General features: G+C 44.3%; 1 protein-coding gene across 1 annotated transcript in view; it reads left to right on the top strand.

The window, feature by feature from the left end:
- CDK7 (cyclin dependent kinase 7) overlaps positions 1-8373 on the top strand; it is a 28979-nt gene extending 20606 nt beyond the window's left edge. The window contains exons 8-12 of the mRNA XM_088443930.1: positions 769-868; positions 964-1050; positions 2522-2671; positions 4483-4630; positions 6202-8373. Of these exons, the coding sequence (XP_088300056.1) occupies positions 769-868; positions 964-1050; positions 2522-2671; positions 4483-4630; positions 6202-6230 (514 nt within the window). The 3' untranslated portion in view covers positions 6231-8373. The remainder of the gene's footprint in view (positions 1-768; positions 869-963; positions 1051-2521; positions 2672-4482; positions 4631-6201) is intronic.
- Positions 8374-17343: the final 8970 nt, after the last annotated feature.

The raw sequence follows: 17343 nt of genomic DNA, 5'->3' as shown, positions 1-17343 counted from the left end.
TCGGTCTTCTGGAGTATGGTTAATGACAGGCGTTGAGTTTTCGATGCCTGTCATTAGTACCACGCCGGGAGGATTCGAAAGTCTGGAAGCTGGTGGTCGGCATTTAGACCGGTCGGCTTCCAGACTACATCCCTATTGCATAGCTGCCTCTGTTTTACAGGAAATTCCCTGGAATTGATGGTGTAAGATTGCATGTCTGCAGGGGTGCAAAACTTTACATTGATATGCGCTGAAGTGCACAATATAGACTTTATTATTTAAATGAGGTCAATTAGCAGAGAGGGAATACTTAAAAGGCCATTTCCTACTTTATAGGAATGGCACAAACTTTTTTTTTTTTTTTAGCACCTTAATAGGAATTCTGTGCATCCACTGATGTCCAGCAGATCAGGCCTCATCCTTCTGATGGGATGGACTTTGCACTTTTTAGTTCTGCCTCTGTGGGAAGCAGCCACTGTAATTAAAAGTAAATAGCACAAGCTATTGTATTGGGCAGGAACTCATTACTTGCATAGTAATGGCTGCCCCACACCCTGGAGTCTTCTTGTGACAAGGAGATAATCTGGTTCGTTTACAATAAAAGGCTGTGCAGCTTATACAGAATGTGGTACTTCTCTATACAGGAACCCCCTGATATTTACATACAAGGGACAATTACTGCATATAAGAGGAGCCAGATCAGTTCGTGTTTTAGAAACAAGAAAACGTGCATGTCAATATTCTACTGATTTTATTTGGCTTGAACGTAATCTTTAAAATGCTGAACAGGTGGTATCGATCCCCAGAGTTACTGTTTGGTTCCAGGATGTACGGTGTCGGTGTGGACATGTGGGCAGTTGGGTGTATTCTGGCCGAGCTCCTCCTAAGAGTAAGTGACCTCTTCAATCTGATTCAGAGCTTCATAGAAGAAACAGATGCTGTATGTGTTCACACTGAGTAATACATGTCATTCCTTTATATTAGGTCCCTTTTCTGCCTGGGGATTCTGACCTGGATCAGCTCACAAGAATATTTGAGACACTGGGTACTCCTAAAGAAGAGCAGTGGCCTGTGAGTATCAAGCATCTCGCCAATATAATGTCCAGTGATTATAATCACTTGTAATGTAATAATTATATACTTTTATTATACTTATAATATTTTATAATTATTATCTAAGTTGTACACACAAATTGAGTATTCATAAGAAGTTAGGACCTCATTCAGAGTCGGTCAAAGCGGCCGCACGGTCGTACGGGAAAAGGGGCCGGATATTCAAATGATTCCCTCGCAAGTTGCGTCCCTAAGTTCGGATCGGTAACTGGCCGACCAAGGGGAGGAAGCTGTCGGAATTCAAAAAAATACGCCCCCTTCTCGTACGCATTGCACGTCATCTCCGGGCATATAAGGATTAATCGAGACCATCGGGAACCATCGGAACTGGTCGTAGAGCTTAAGGTTGACCATACCCTCTCTTAAGCTCTACGATCATGTCAGTGTAAAAACCTCACATGTCACATGTGCCACGACGCTACTTTGTTAATTATGCACTCCCATAAACCGTATGCACTCCCATAAAATGCCGTTCGCATAATTAGGCACGCCTGCGTTCGGATCTCCACTCCCCGTTTTCAAGCACCTTCCCCTGTTACCACCCACAAACACCTCAATCTGTCACTCAAACTACCGACCTGGCTGTGTTCAAGGAGAGAGAAATTTCTGATCGTAGCGGCTAGTTTGCGCACGCGCATTGCGAACTTTACGCATGCGCAGTATAGCGAACAACGGTGGCGTACGACCGTGCGGCCGCAACGACCGACTCTGAATGATGTCCTTAGTCCTTCTATATACTAGGACAGAGGTTCCCTAAAACCCTAACAGTCCAGGTTTTAAGGATATCCATGTTGACCATAGGTGACTTCATTTGTACCTCAAGTCAATTTGATATAACTACCTGTGCTCAACCATGGATATCTCTAAAACCTGAACTGTTGGGGAGCCTTGAGGACCGTGTTTGGGAACCCTCTGCACTAGGAGCCAGTGACCATGCTAAGGCAAGTTGTGAGGCACATGCTGGAGTCGGCAATGTGATCTGAAATTCTGTAGAATGTGTCTGATAAAGTTGTTTTCTAGTGACCTGTTCTCATGTATATTGGTTCAGCCTACAAAATAGCTGTCATTGTGCCTAACATGGGGCACATTAAATGCAGAAATAAAACTGAAAAATCTCTTTAACAAATCAAGATCTACAAAGCAGTGACTTGAAACAGGCTCACGTATTCAATATGAAAATAATCATACACTAAAGCAGCATTTGCATTTGTTTTGTATTATATTGTCACTGGGTGGTGCTACTGCATAAGGATAGTACATTTGTGTTTACTGCTGTGGAGGATGGTTACAGTGGGTGCTAGAAGTGTACATTTATAGGGCAATGGTTTCGCTCTGCAGCATGACTTGAGGTAGCGTTTGAGGTTTGTGTTTTCTTCTGAGTATATGTTTTATGGTATACTGATGTCTGATGCCAGTGATTTGTATGCAGGGTATGTCCAGTTTACCAGATTACGTCACTTTCAAGAGCTTCCCAGGGACCCCCCTCCATCTTATATTCAGTGCTGCAGGAGATGACCTTCTTGAACTGCTACAAGGTTTATTCACCTTTAACCCATGCGTACGATGCACGACATCCCAGGTACGTTCACATTTTTAGCTTACCCCACCCTGTACAGTGCCTTTATGATCTCTGTATTGTTGTCTGTAACATATAGAATAATTGTCATGGAATTATAGAAGTACCAATTTCAGATAGCGCCTTCATAACATTTTTCCTTGGTGTTTATTCAGCCAGATATAACTGTAGGAACTAAGAATGTGAATGATGTATAGCAAAGAGTGCACATGACTGACCAGTTGGGTGCTGTATTCACTATGTTGGTATGCGTTCGGCAACCTGGCGGTCTGGATGCCGACTCTTACCTTACCGGCGCCAGAATACAGATGCTGGTCAGAATCCCAGCGCCGGGATGCCGAAGGTAAGTAGTGGGGTGGGGGGGAGGGTTATGCTGCGTACACACTGTACGATTAAACAGGACGATATTAACATTATCGTTCATATCGTTCTGTTTCTGGCCCCCTCAAACGACCGAACGATGGTCTTTGCATGGGCACGAATGGTCGATATAGATATCGACCATCGCCCATGCATGCAGGCCAACATGGTCGATATTGACCATATTAGCCTGTTTACTATAGAGATCGCGGGTCGTTATAGTAGTTGGGGGTTTGCTGGATGTTCGATCCAGCACATGCAGGACGATCAGACAACGATCGTTTGATCGTTGTGTGATCGTTAAGTCGCTCCGTGTGTATGGAGCTTTAGGGTTAGGCACTAAGGGGGGAGGGTTAGGTTAGGGTGCAGGGAGGTTAGGTTTAGGCGGTAGGGAGGGTTAGGGTAGGGAGTGGGTTAGCATACCGGCCACCAAGTGTTGGTATGTTCACCCTGCGGGATCCAGGCGTCGGGATTCTGAGCGCCTGGATCCCGTCTGTCGGTATTACATACCGATTCCCTAATGTCTATAGAAGTTTAAATGTTCCCTTCACTTCAGCCCCCTACAGAGCCATTGGCGTACAGGTTGGCACGATTAGCATGTTAGTCCTTCTCTAGGCCAGAGAAATGGAAAGGGAAATTGTATTTGTTTTGGCTTTGTCTTTTATTTTTTTCTATTTGTTTGCATGAAGCTGTTATGTATATCTGTAGCCTTAATGTAGGGGACCTGTGGTTATAGAATAACCAGCATGTCCTGCTAGCCTAGCCAGCTGGGATGTAGTTACAGACAAAGGCCCTCATTCAGAGCCGTACGCTCTGAGCAGAGCGCACGCTCTGAATGAGGGCCGGCCTCCATAACTATGGAGCGTCCTCCTGGACGCTCGTATAGCTGTGGGTCACCACCCACAGCCTATACGAGCGTACAGTTTGATGGCCGCGATGGTCTTGACCATCGCGACCATCGAAACTGCGAGCCGGAGCCTGCGGTTGAGGTTTTCAACCGCAAGGCCCGGAGTGATTAAATCACTCCCACTGACATCACTAGTGATGTCAGTGGGCCGGCTTCTGACGGGAGGCGTTCCCTTAGGAACGCCCCCGTCAGGGAGGCACGCCCACCAAAGGGGGCGTGCTGTCAATCAACATCGACAGCACGCCCCCTTTGATCAGACACAACGGGCGAAGGAAAGTCCTTCGCTCGTCGCGTCTGGCGCATGCGCACGACGGAGCTCCCTCCGTCGTGCGCATGCTCAGTGCAGAACATCGACCCACTTGCGAGCGGACAGCCGCTCGCGAGTGGGTCTGAATCGGGGCCAGAGAGCCATAAGTTGCCTTACTTGTTCTAAAATAAATTCATATAATGACATTAATTGTGTAGGAAACTTTGCTCTTATGTGGAACATTGAGTTCTTTCTACTTACATACTACAGAGTTCATTAGTGCTTCTTATTTCCCTTTAGGCACTAAAGAAAAAGTATTTTAGTAATAGACCAGCACCAACTCCTGGGCATTTATTGCCAAGACCCAATTGTTCTGTAGAAGCATTGAAAGAGCAGCAAAATCTTTCTCTGGGCATCAAAAGGAAGCGAGTGGATGGTCCAGAACAAAGTAAGTAATTGGGAACAATTGATATCTGTCTGTCCTCTGAATCTGGGGAGGTGTTATGGGAGCTGGTCCTATTAGTAAACTGGTGGCTTTTACAATAAGCAAACCAGTACAGCTGACCTCAAATAGCCGCCCTGCCAGTCTTCACTCTGCAGTCCGTGGCACAATGCACTATTGCCACCTATAAGCCAAACTGTTTCATTAATCACTCTACATTTATTTTTCATTTCTATTGTGCTACCATATTATGCAGTACTTTGCATAGAAATTTTCTACTGCCATACTTTTATTTAAAAAAAAAAATTATATATATATATAGAATTGTGTATGGTATCCATCTATTGCATGCACACCAATGCCAGACTCATGCGCCCCGTCAACAGCCCACAGCTCTATGAAACCACAACAGAGGCCGCTATGTCCACTGACCCACACACCATCCGAACATGCAGACTAGATGGGCCAAATGCTTCTTATCTGCCGTCAAATTCTATGTTACCGTATGGGGATATTCTCCCTGAAAACTTGGGGGTCTTCATTATGAGAGCCGTACCTGCGTATTGCAGGAGTGCATACATGGTTAAAGGGGTACAAGTGACCCCACAGCACCCTGTGGCTCTTTGAGATACAACATCCGCACACCCTCCCCCAGTCAAATTAAAATGATATCCAGAGCATAAGAGATAAAGGACTGCTTTAACTGATAAGCTTATACAATGCTATTCTCAATCTACTCATCTCTCAATAAATCCGGAACTACTGAACTCTCCCACCTATTGGGAGCTACAATCATTCAGTCTGTGATCTGTATGTGGTATGGAAAACGATAGTATCAGTGAGCACTTCACACAGATAAGCGTGAATAGCAGAGGCAAAAGTAGTAATTATAGGTGCCAGCAGTTCAAGCTATTAGGTCTGGACATATAGTTCATTCAGCTGATGCGTTTCGTCTCCTGCTTGGGACTTTCAGAGATCTGTATTTTATGGCAACTGCAAAGTATATGTAGAAAATTCTCACTATAGGTTGTAAGTTAATATTTGTTGGATATGGTCATTTTTGATGGTCAAGCTACATTTGTTTCGCCAAAATAATAAAATGATTGTTATAGAGGGGGTGATGTCAGCACTGTAATCGATTCTATAGCCTAACTGGGGATTACATGTACTAAGTCTTGAAGAGAGATAAAGTACCAACCAATCAGCTCCTAACTGTTACTTTACAATTAAAGTACCAACCGTACTTTATCTCTCAACTTTTTTTTCTATCACAGAGGCTTAGTACATCTCCCCCTAGGTGTCTGTGATGAATTGAAATAAAGGGCTTAGCCCCAGCCCCTCATCAAGGACCATTCAATTTATCACCGGCCTTGTAATTGAATTGCATTGCAGGGACTGGTTTGTGGCCACAAAAGCCTGAGAATAGCTTATAATGACAGGGTGCCACATTACATTGTTTCATTATATGTTGACTTCTGTTTCCATTACTGTTACAGGACCTTTTTGGTATTGGTTCATCCTACAATATGTATTATTGGTTTAAATGCGCAACTAATTGTCTTATTTTTGCTTTACAGAAGACATTGTGAAAAAGCTGAATTTCTGACCTCAGACAAGGCTGCAGTATCTCGAACCTGAAGTGCCACTTGCTGCTATTATGGACTACTTGAACATTTGAACACAAGGAACTGTAATATATTGTATACTATATTCACTTATTACTATTGATAGTAACAGTATTTTTTGTGAATAAATTATGTTTTAAAATCGAAGCACCTTCTTTACCATGTCTTTTAGTGCTTTTAATAGGTGCTAATGTGTTGTAAGGAGGAAAAAAATAAGGAAAGGAAGATTAATCCCATTCTTGCCGGCCTGCTAACACATGTATCCAGCAGTCACATGACATCACCCTGATATGCATCCAAACGTGTGGTGTAGAAATGCAAATAAACCTCTGATAGGTAAAAGGAGTATATTTATACAAGTAATAAATATGCTCTGCCAGAGAATTGCTGCCTATAGCAATTCTTCAGCATTTGTTGCAGCATCCTAGAGAAATGCAATGATGATTAGTACACAGAAATGTTAGGCATTCTACACGTTTAAAAAAAAAAAAAAGTAAAAATTCACAGTTGCAAATCGTTGGGTAGATCTTTTAGTTTTATTATTATTATTGTAAAGCAACAAAGAGAATTGCCACGTTCATCTTCCTCACCTCATACTACCACTACAATTGGTCTGGTTGTAAACTGGAGAGATTACATAAAGTGTATGGCCTGTCTTACATTTCCCTTCTTATTAGGAATCGGGCATATAATTGCTCAGAGCTGTAGAGTATTTCAATGAGAGTTGGCATCTTCTTGTGGGAGTGTTAATGAGTACGGCACTGTACATGGTATAACGTGAGGAGGGGACTGGAGGGAGATTCCTCTGTAGTACAATATGGTGATAAAAGATTTCGGTGTGCAATGTATCTCTGTATGTATACAGTATGTGTTGCCTTTTATATACATTTACATGCATCAAATCAACCTCGCTTAGCTTGGTCATATTATCTCTTAGTGCTGCAGCAGCGCCTTAGTGGGAAAAATAGCCTGTTGGAATGATTGCGTGAATTTGCCAAGCAGTGAACCCAAGTATCAGACATGGGGGAGTATTATAATCATTTGTTTGTTTCTATTCCTCTGGAAGACTTCTACAAAACCTGACACTGGTGTGTAATTACATTGTGCAGTGCCATATCTCCTATCTAAAAGGTAGATGAGGAATAGGTTGCAGGGCTAGATCTATCCTACTTTTCAGTCTACATTGTCCATTAACACCACTATTTGGATTGGCTATAACAGATGACTCTAGAGGGACTGGTAGCTGCAGTGCTTCTTATAATAAGGCTATTCTCACACTATTGTTACATTGTTTGCAGATTTATGGTTGTCACAAAGTTGCATTATAGCCATTAGATTAGGATCCAACCAATACTTTCTCTGGTGTTCTAGGAACAATATTTACATATACGGGCAATTCAATGAGACGCTATATGCCGTACGTCTCGGATACTTTGCTGATTTGTGCATCACGCCCATAGAGGTGTGGTGGATAATTGGCGATGTAGTGGCTAGCGTAACTGGCTGATCTATGCACAGACAAGTATTGTGGAGATGCTAAGTGGCAGACCAAGCCTAACTGAATGTTGCCATAGTGTAACTGGGATTGTTATTACACGTTGAATGTTTTTCTGTGAATGGTCACTTATCCTAGTGATGCCCAGATGGTTCCCTTATTCCTGTGAATGGCCACTTATCCTAGTGCAGCCCAGATGGTTCCCTAATTCTTCCCCCTCCTCCTTTCTGACTGAACTGAAATAGCTTCAATTGTAGTGATAATTAGTCACATTGACTAGAGCCAGACAGCATGGACCAGCTACAGGGACAAGGTCTTTCCAAACCACAATAAGCCGTGTAATGCAGCTTCTGTTGCAAACGGGATGTTTGTTTTATTGGCTATTGTTAGATACATGGCTTCTTTTCATATATAAATGTATGTTATTTCCAATGCATTTTGTATATGCTAAATACCACTTGACCAGTATGCTTTCTTAATGTCTTGTTTACATATAGTATAACCATTCCTGATTATCTGTATAACATGCTTATTATATGTGTCTGTGAAGATTTTGTGAATTCTGTACATTTCAGTAGCTATAAACAATTTTTTTTTTTTTTGTAATTAAAAATGATTGTTCAAGCCAGTATCCTCTAACATTTGTATCTATGTTGGGTTTTTTTCCTATTTTTTTTTTTTGGTGTGTAGTCACTGTTAATGATAATGTTTGCAAAAATTAAATTAATTTTCTGCTACTTCATGATATAAACTTAAAACACTTGTTAGGGCTTTGGATACAGGGGTAATTATTAACGAAACATAACATAACATAGACCACTTGTTTTGTAGCTCATTTTTTCCTTGCACATGCAATTCTTTCTTTTGTCTTTTCCCCTACTCCACTCCCCATTTTTTTATTTTGCAGTAAGTCTATGCACAATGACACTATTTAACCTAAATTTCATGTGAAGCTATTACCTCCATTGTGTTTAACGTAATGGGCAGTTATTCACTCATTTTAGAGGTGTGTTAAGCGATTCTGGTCAGCAAATGTGCATTTATAGAAGACTTTTTACTTATTTTTTTTCCTTTTAAATTTTGCAATGTTGCACTGTGTTTTCCTAAGCAATTCATCTTGTGAGATTTAATCCTAGTGACTGAACATCTACTGCTTTCTCTACAGAATAAAGGATAGAAGAAACCCCACACCACTCTGGTTATGGTAAACTGATGGGGAGGAAGGTGTGAGAACTCAAAGATAATACAAGCAAAATTACTTTAATGTTGCACATACTGTATACTTCAATGACCTCCTCAAGCGTGACCACATACTTTAGTTAAAGGACATAATATACATATCATGGGAGTATTTCAACAAATGTGCACATTATAAAATACATAAAAAAAATTGTTATAATAAAGATCCATAGATACAGTTTAGAGATGGCTTAGTACACAGCCCAAGCGTACATCAAGGTAATAGAAACAACAGGTGTGATGAGTCGAAGGGCTGTGAGTATACCTGTTTTTCAGTTAGTTTTTTTTTTTTTTTTTTTGGAAGGGGGGGGTAATGACTCTGGAGTGGGAGACCTCATATGACACTTTTTGCAATTTAGAAAACAGTGCAGAAGTAAAATATGTGGCCTATTCTTTTAGAGAAGGCCAGTCATTAGCTACATACAATGTGTTGTGTGTATTTTTTTGTCCTCCATGTTTATTGGCAATCGCAAAGTGAAACAGCAGTAAATACAACCGGATTGTAAGTGCTCAATTTCAAATTAAAAAAAATGGGAAAGGGAGGGGCAAAGGGTATCGGCAAGAAAGGGGAGGGCAGAAATATTAATTTACAAATCTTTGTCGGATGCAAAAAAATAAACGTGAATCCAAAGCATATTCTCCCAAATTCAAAGGTGAGCTCTTTATTCTCTAACCAAGCAAACGTAATAAAATCCTAGTACTGTACTTATCATGGCTGGAAAGGTGCAAATTCTCCATTGCCATGTATATGTCTATTCTGTTAAAGCACACCAAGATCAGAAGGTGAATGTGGAGCCCTCCAGTAGACAAGGATCAACTCTTAGATTAATTCTTAGAGCTAGGCCAGTCTATAAGATTAAGCAACCAAAACCAGGAGTCAGCTGGCATCTCATCTCCAACCACTGCTGTAGTGACATGGATCGCCGTATCCCAAAAGTCACCAAACTTAGGACACCATAGTTGGCCATGGCAACCTGATGATCCACCGCAACGCCGGCAAGGGTTAGGTAGGCATGGCGACATTCTACCAAGAACACTTGGGCCCCTATGCCAACTACATATTCACCAGGAACAATACATAGTAATTCAAAAGGGGTAAGGGTCCAAGACAGAGTTCTCGTGGACCACCTTTTCCATAAAACGTTTCACCTGTTAATGCCAAAGCTCCCCAGCCAGTTAGCCCAATTTGCTGTAGGGAAGGAGCACACTGCACCATTGGCAAACTGACCGAGGTAGAGCAAGCCCATGGAGCACCGCTGTGTGAACGAATGGGGACTGTTGCAAAAACATGTCAGGGAAGAGAGGGTTTTCCATGTCTCTTCAAGCACGTCAGTGTGGGTAGGTTGTAGTCGGGAGGAATGAGACCCATCGGGTGACTGCAGTAGGAAAAGGTTGGAAACTCTCTCGAATGTCGATCCACTGTTTGGCCTCTAGACCACAGGTTCTCAAACTCAGTCCTGAGGACCCCAAACAGTGCATGTTTTCCAGCTCTCCTCACAGAATCACAATTGAGATAATTAGCTCCACCTGTGGATCTTTTAAAATGTGTCCCCCATACACTGTGCAATTTGCTTACGATCCAATCTCGTTAGCGATTTCCCTTGAATTCCTGAAGTCTCCCGGTCATACAATATTGTCCCCACACACGGAATGATTGTACAAACGACCATACGATATAGATGGGTCGTAAACGACTGCAGATCGTAAACAATATATCATTTGCAGCAGACAACCTCACGATTCATCGCCTGGAATTTTAATAATGGGATGGCTTAACTAGGGGGTATAAAAGGCAGGTGCCATTTTAGTTCTGCGCACATTTTGCTCTGTGACTAGTGAGGCTTGGTTTATACCTGCTGCATGCTGTACATTGCTATTGTGCTCTGCTTTGTTTTTGGCTTGCCTTTAAAAAAGTGTGTTCTATACTACATTCTATTCTTTGGTGATGGATTTCTATCGCTATAAGCTTCTGCTAGCTTATACCTTTCTGAAGCTGAAAGGTGATGGAGCTGAGGAAAGGAGGAGGATGAGGTCCTGCTGGACAAAGGAGTGGCTGATGAGGAGGAAGACTCGCTCCCACATGTCGCTGCTGATGGAGATTAGGGATGAACAACCCGGACGATTACCACAACTACCTGCGTATGGATGATGCCACCTTCCAGGAGTTGCTGCGTCTGGTGACCCCCTATATCCGGAGGCAGGACACCAATATGAGGAGGACCATCCCGGCTGAGGAGAGGCTCATTGCTACCCTGAGGTTACAGGAAGGTCCTTTGAAGACATTAAGTTTGGGACCCTCATTTCCCTCCAGTCTTTGGGGCACATCATCCCAGACACCTCCAAAGTCATTGTGAATGTCCTGAATTATCACTACTTTAAGATGAGTAAAAACACTACCAAAAAGTCGTAAAAAAGCAGCCAACATGGCTGTATATATGTAAAAACTTTGCAATCTTTATAGCTGTATATTTGAACTGAAATGCTACCCACATGGCTGCATTTTAATGTGTTAATAACCAACATGGTTTAAAATGGATAAAAAGTGCATTATAAAATTTTATCTGTCCCAATAGCTATGCAGCTCTATGATATCCGGTGTGTCAGACGGCAGATTAACACATGGGGCAAGTCCAGATTGAGGCCCCGGCATTCAACAATCTGTCCTTATGCCATGTGTTTAGTGACCGTGTCCAATCTGCGTCATCAACACCGTATACCATAGAGCAGCTAATGGGAAAGAGAAAACTTGTTGATATTTTTAAAATAAAATATTTTAATTTTAAAATTACTCAAATTATAAAATTGATGTGGCTCTTCCTCCTCCTCCCCAAGCATAGCTCTGTATAGAACCTCGGAGGATGTGGAGGGGTAAGTGGTTTGGGGAGTAGGGTAATTGGGATAGGGTGTATGGTGGGATGGGGTTGGACTCATCAGTGTTGTGGGCTGGTAGCCAGGTGGCGGGTTGGAATAAGATTTGGAGGGCACAATTCTCTGATCTGGCTGCACAGTTGGCTGGGGCAGAGCCACGTCGGTCAGCCTTGTTGTGCTGCCCAGTTGTTTTAATTTAACACGTATTAGTGTGTCATAAATTATTCTCTCAACTTGGATCTGTTGGTCTGGATCCATAACCCGTAAAAAGTGGCAATATGTGTTCCCAGATTATCATACATGTCCGGGGGCTTTTGGAGGGCCTGGCCTGGTCGACTTGCTGCAATAGTCCTGATGGCTGTGACTGTGTCTTGCATCAATAACGTCTGCGTTTGGGAGGAGGTTGACTGCATTCGGCCTTGCTTTTATTTCTTGCAGCAATTTGGGGGCTATAGCTCAGGTCGAGGTCAGGTACAGACTGTTGGAGTAGATAGAGAAAAAAAATAGCGTAAATATGTTTTTATATATATTTTTTTGTTTATTCTAGTTTGCAGTAGTCGATATAGGGAGAGTGTCTCCACACAAGCAAGCTGATATAATTATAATCACAATCTAAGGTTGTATGGCTTCAGACTTCGTATGATCAACATCAACATTGAAATGGTTAAATGCCATCAACAAATAAAGTTGGCGGTGCTCCCCTAGTGTTTGATTACAATATTGTACAAAGAAGGAAAGAAACATTTTTTTTTTTCTGGGGTCGCAAACTTTTCATCTGTTAAAAACAGTATTTTAATGTTATATTAAATTATTTATAATGCACTTAGACATAAATCACATAAAGATAAAAAAAAAATCACAAAACATGTATGTAATATATCGGCTTGATCGTGGCTGGACAGACGAAACGATATCATCGGACTGGCGCTTCTTACTTGTGGTCCCCGCTGTGCGCGCGGCGGGCTTCCGACTTACCAGGTAATTTTCACTTTCTGACGGCAAGACGAGGTAACGCTTATTTATGTTTCTACACGCAGTCACAGTCAGCTGCCGCTAACATGGTGCTGCAGTGTTACAGTGGAATACATGCAATGTATATACTCACTAGAAAGAAGAGCCAAATCTCCACCAGACGATCACGCTGCTGCTGCTCTCTCCGTCCTCCACGTCGTCTGTCACATAATGGAGGAGGGGAGTTGCCAGGGAATTTGTCAACAAATAGTACATCGCATCATACATCATGCACACAATCCTGTACGATAGCTCGAAATCTTACTGTTCACTTGATCTACGATGACGATACATGACGCCGGGGACGCGCATCGGCATTGTAATCATTCCCACACACTGCACTTTCTACACGATTGGTCAGTCTGATCGATCAAAAATGGCCTTTAGTGAGTAATGGTGCATACACAGGGTCAGATGAATGATTTGCAAACGATTGAACGATTTCAGGCTGTATTAAAATGAATGAAATCGACCAAAACTGACTGCAAACACATCAGATGTCAGAAATCATTATCTGACAAATGGGAACGTGCATCGTTCATTGTTGCCCACGTCAGATTTTTCTTTCATATATGAACGACTTTTAAAATCGTTATCGTTCAGATCTGAAGAAAAAGCTGACTGTGTCTACGCTTCATAAGGATTACACCTGTGCACCTGCTGGGTGACCTTGAAAAGAACAGTGGGCTAGTAATTCAAAAAAATAGGGAGCTGAAAGCCTCAATGTGTTATTTTCTATTCCAAGTTGAGTATAAGAATATACAGACATATGGTGCCTATACGCGTTGATTTTTTTTTTTTTACCAAATATGGACAGTTTCGACGGGTTGTACAGACCAATCGTATGAAAATTGGTGTTTTTTGTGTGTTCTGCGACCCCCGATGCGCGTCCCCGCCGTCCTCTAGTTGGATCGCAGATCAGATGGTTTTGCAGAGCGATCTACGATCTTTTGAGTACAATGTGATACACTTCTATGCATCTTATCCTATGATCGGAACGATCAATCGTACATCATTTCACCACATCGTATGAAGAATTTCAAGGGCAATCGTACAACACATCTTACCAACTTTGAATTGCACCGTGTATGGGTGCCTATAGAGTACATTCTCCATCTAGATTACAATGTAACATTTCTATCACAGACTTCAGCGGCTCCACCTTTTGTAGTGAAACACAGTATATAACTTACAGTATTGAGCGCACATCCACACCAGGATAAAGTATATTTATGGAATGGCAAATAAAAAGGTGCCAGCAACCATCATGGCCACACTTGCTGTCGCATTGAGAAGATTAATTTGACTCTGCTAGAAACAAGAAATAAAAAGTTAAATAATGACTTGAAATATCCATAGCTTGTATTTCCAGCCCTATTAATACATCATTATACTCAGGTCTAACCCATTATGCTTCTAGGTAACTTAAAGGGCTTTCACTAACCGTTTAAATAATAAACAGAAACTTACAATTGAAGGAGAGCTAGTACAGTGGTACGAATCTTGCCGTGTGACTGCCCCCTATCTGTATTATTTGGTTTTAGTCAACATCATAGGCGGATTTACAACAGACGATACTTGGTGCAAATGATATGCCTGAAATGGGCATATGATTGCTTACATCCAACTCTGCAAGGCCCTCAGTTCTGCTAACATGGATGGATTTTGCCTTCGTGAGAATGCCCCATTACCGCCTATGTAGACCTTGTAATCACATCCCTTTATGACCTGGTCATGCCCCCTCCTCATAGGAAAACAGATGATATTATGTAATTTTCTACTCTCCCTGAACGATGTTCTGCAGGGTACAGTCTTCAGTTCAGTAAGGAAGTTCACCCTCATTATGGTAACAGGAAGCAGCTCCTGGTGTCCACTTTCCAGTTCTAGCAGTAACAAGGTACCAGACAGCAAGGTGGCGGCTCCTTACTTCAATACCAATGTCACTTCCATTGAAATTGACAGAGCCTGACCTCCCTGCAAAGTGCCATCTGAATACAGCCCCCTGACCTACCCACTGATACCCCTTTCTACTTCAGGGTCCATAGGGGTCCACAGGGTGACCTTGGGGTATAGCTGGATCCTCGGGCACCACGGAGTTAAAGCTTTTAGCTGCTCCCAGGATGCACTTGGGTCCAACCTCCCCTATACCCCGCCCCCGAGCCACAGGCACCTCAGTTTAAGATGGTGCCCGGCCGGAGTCGGGTCACCCTGCGGGGGGGGGCTGCAGGAGCAGCCCCCTAAAGCTTTTTATTTAACTAGGTTAAATTTATTTTTACTATAGTTTTTTTCTCCAGAGCGGCAGCGCTGGGCTGTCTGTACAGACGCCCACGCTGCCGCTCCTTCTCCCTGCTGGCGCCGCGACGCCAGCACTGAACTGGGGATCGCGGCGGGGGAAGCCAGAGTCTGTACTAGCCGGACTCTGGCTTCCCCCGGGACTGCTGCCGGAAGACGCCGGGGAGCTTAAGGTAAGCCGCGCACCGCTGATTAGCGGCGGTGCGCGGGTAATGCCTTTTATATGCAGTCCCATGCCCCCGGTCTAGGGGACAGACCGGGGGCGCTAGCGGTGGCGGCGGGCCCCCCCTCTATCGGAGACATACCCCGTCAGACCACTAGACCACCAGGGTAAATTAAGCGGCAAGCGGGATGCCGCAACCTTGGGGGTTAAATATGCTAGCCAGGGGAAAAAGCCTTCCCTGTCTAGCGGCTCCTCCCCTCAGCTCAGCGCGCCTTTCAGCTCGGAGTCTGGCGTCGCTGAGCTGCAGCTACTCGGGCCACTCCTCCTCTGAGGTCTCCAGCGGCCATTTTCTTACTGGCAGCGTGGATACTCTCAGGGAGCACGCGGACCGGTCCCCCTGTGTACCTCTCCCCCGATCAAGGTCAGTGTACACAGCACTATAGCCCTCCCAGACACTGAATCTGGGAGGTTGATTGTAGTGGAAAGGTGCAGTGAGTATATCTTCCTGCATGGTATGTGACTTTTGCTAGTGCTGCCTGTCTGTATCTTTTTTCTACTTACTGTCAGCCTGTACCTATCCCTTTCCTTCTCCTACAAGCCCTACAGGTGTGCGGGGGAAGGGTGTTTCTACTGACCTCACCTATATAGATCACGTATTTGTGAGGTCCGTCACATACAGTTGTGTGCTACAAGGTGCCATATTGTGGGCTGTTGTTCAGCACACTGGTGAGTGCGCACGTTTTCTTCCTAAGTCATGTCTGAGGAGGAGATTGAGCACTCCGGGGCTCCGGCATTGTTCTCCTGCAGGCGCTGTTCTGCAGGAGTGGATAGGGAGGATTTGTCACAGGACGGCCTGTGCGGACGGTGCCAGGCGGTCCCTGGTACGTCTAAACCTCCCATGTCGCAGGAGCCACCATGGGCGATGTTTTCCCAGGTGCTGGTGTCCATCGCGGACCGTCTGTCGGTCCCGACTGCCGCCCCTACTAGGGCGTTGCCCCAGCCTGCCATCCCCCATTCCCCGGATGTCCCACAATTATTGCAGACTCCCCCGGGGTCTCAGCCTGTTGGTCCCTATGCGGGGTTGCCAATGTATATTCAGTCCACCCCTGTGGCACAGCCGGCTGTGGTGCCGTTTCAGGCTCCTGTGACAGCCCCTCCACCCTGGGTGGATGCGCTTTCCCACACTGTCCAAGATTTGGCGGCAGCATCTTCGGCTTTTCAGTCGATGTTGCGTAGTGACGTGCCCTCCAGGGCGTCTAAACGCTCAGTCATGGCACAGGCTGCGCATCTTTCGGATTCTGAGGGGTCCTCGGATGATGGTGAGGTGCAGGATGACTCAGCCTCAGATGCCTCAGTCCAGGAGGTAGACACTAAGTCTTCCATCAATGTGCGGGCTCTGGTTAAGGCGGTGCGGGCCATCCTTCTGTTTGAGGATGAGGCACTCGCTCCCAAGTCAAGGTATCCTAGTTTTAAAAAGGTTACTTCTACAGCGTTCCCCTTGTCTGATCAGTTGACTGATCACATGGCGGTGGCCTGGCAGACGCCCAGTAAGCGTTTCCTGCCACAGAAACGCTTGGCGTCCAATTATCCATTCCCGGAAGCGCATTGTAAGAAATGGGAAACTCCGCCTGCAGTCGATTCCCATGTAACACGCCTCATCAGGAGTGCTACTTTGCCATTGCCGTCTATATCCTCGCTGAAGGATCCTACGGACAGGAAGGTGGAGACTTGTCTAAAGTCTATTTATTCTCTCTCAGGGGCTGTAGCCCGGCCGTCCATGGCCATCTCCTGGGTGGCCAAGGCCATTGAGGGGTGGGCCAACGCCTTGGAGGACACGTTTACGGATGAATCTCCGGACGTCCAGAGGGCGTTGTTAGGAGAGATGAGAGATGCCGCCTCCTACATTGGAGAAGCATCTTTGGATGCTAGCCTGTTGACCTCTAGGGTTTCGGCGGCAGCAGTGTCTGCTCGTAGATCCTTGTGGTTGCGGTCTGGGAGAGCAGACGCGGATTCAAAGAAAGGCTTG

This window comes from Taudactylus pleione, unplaced genomic scaffold (genome assembly GCF_031769625.1).
Source record: "Taudactylus pleione unplaced genomic scaffold, aTauple2 ptg000336l, whole genome shotgun sequence".
Classification (NCBI taxonomy): domain Eukaryota; kingdom Metazoa; phylum Chordata; class Amphibia; order Anura; family Myobatrachidae; genus Taudactylus; species Taudactylus pleione.
The sequence above is the reverse complement of the archived record's forward strand: the minus strand, read 5'-3'. Positions and strand labels throughout refer to the sequence as shown.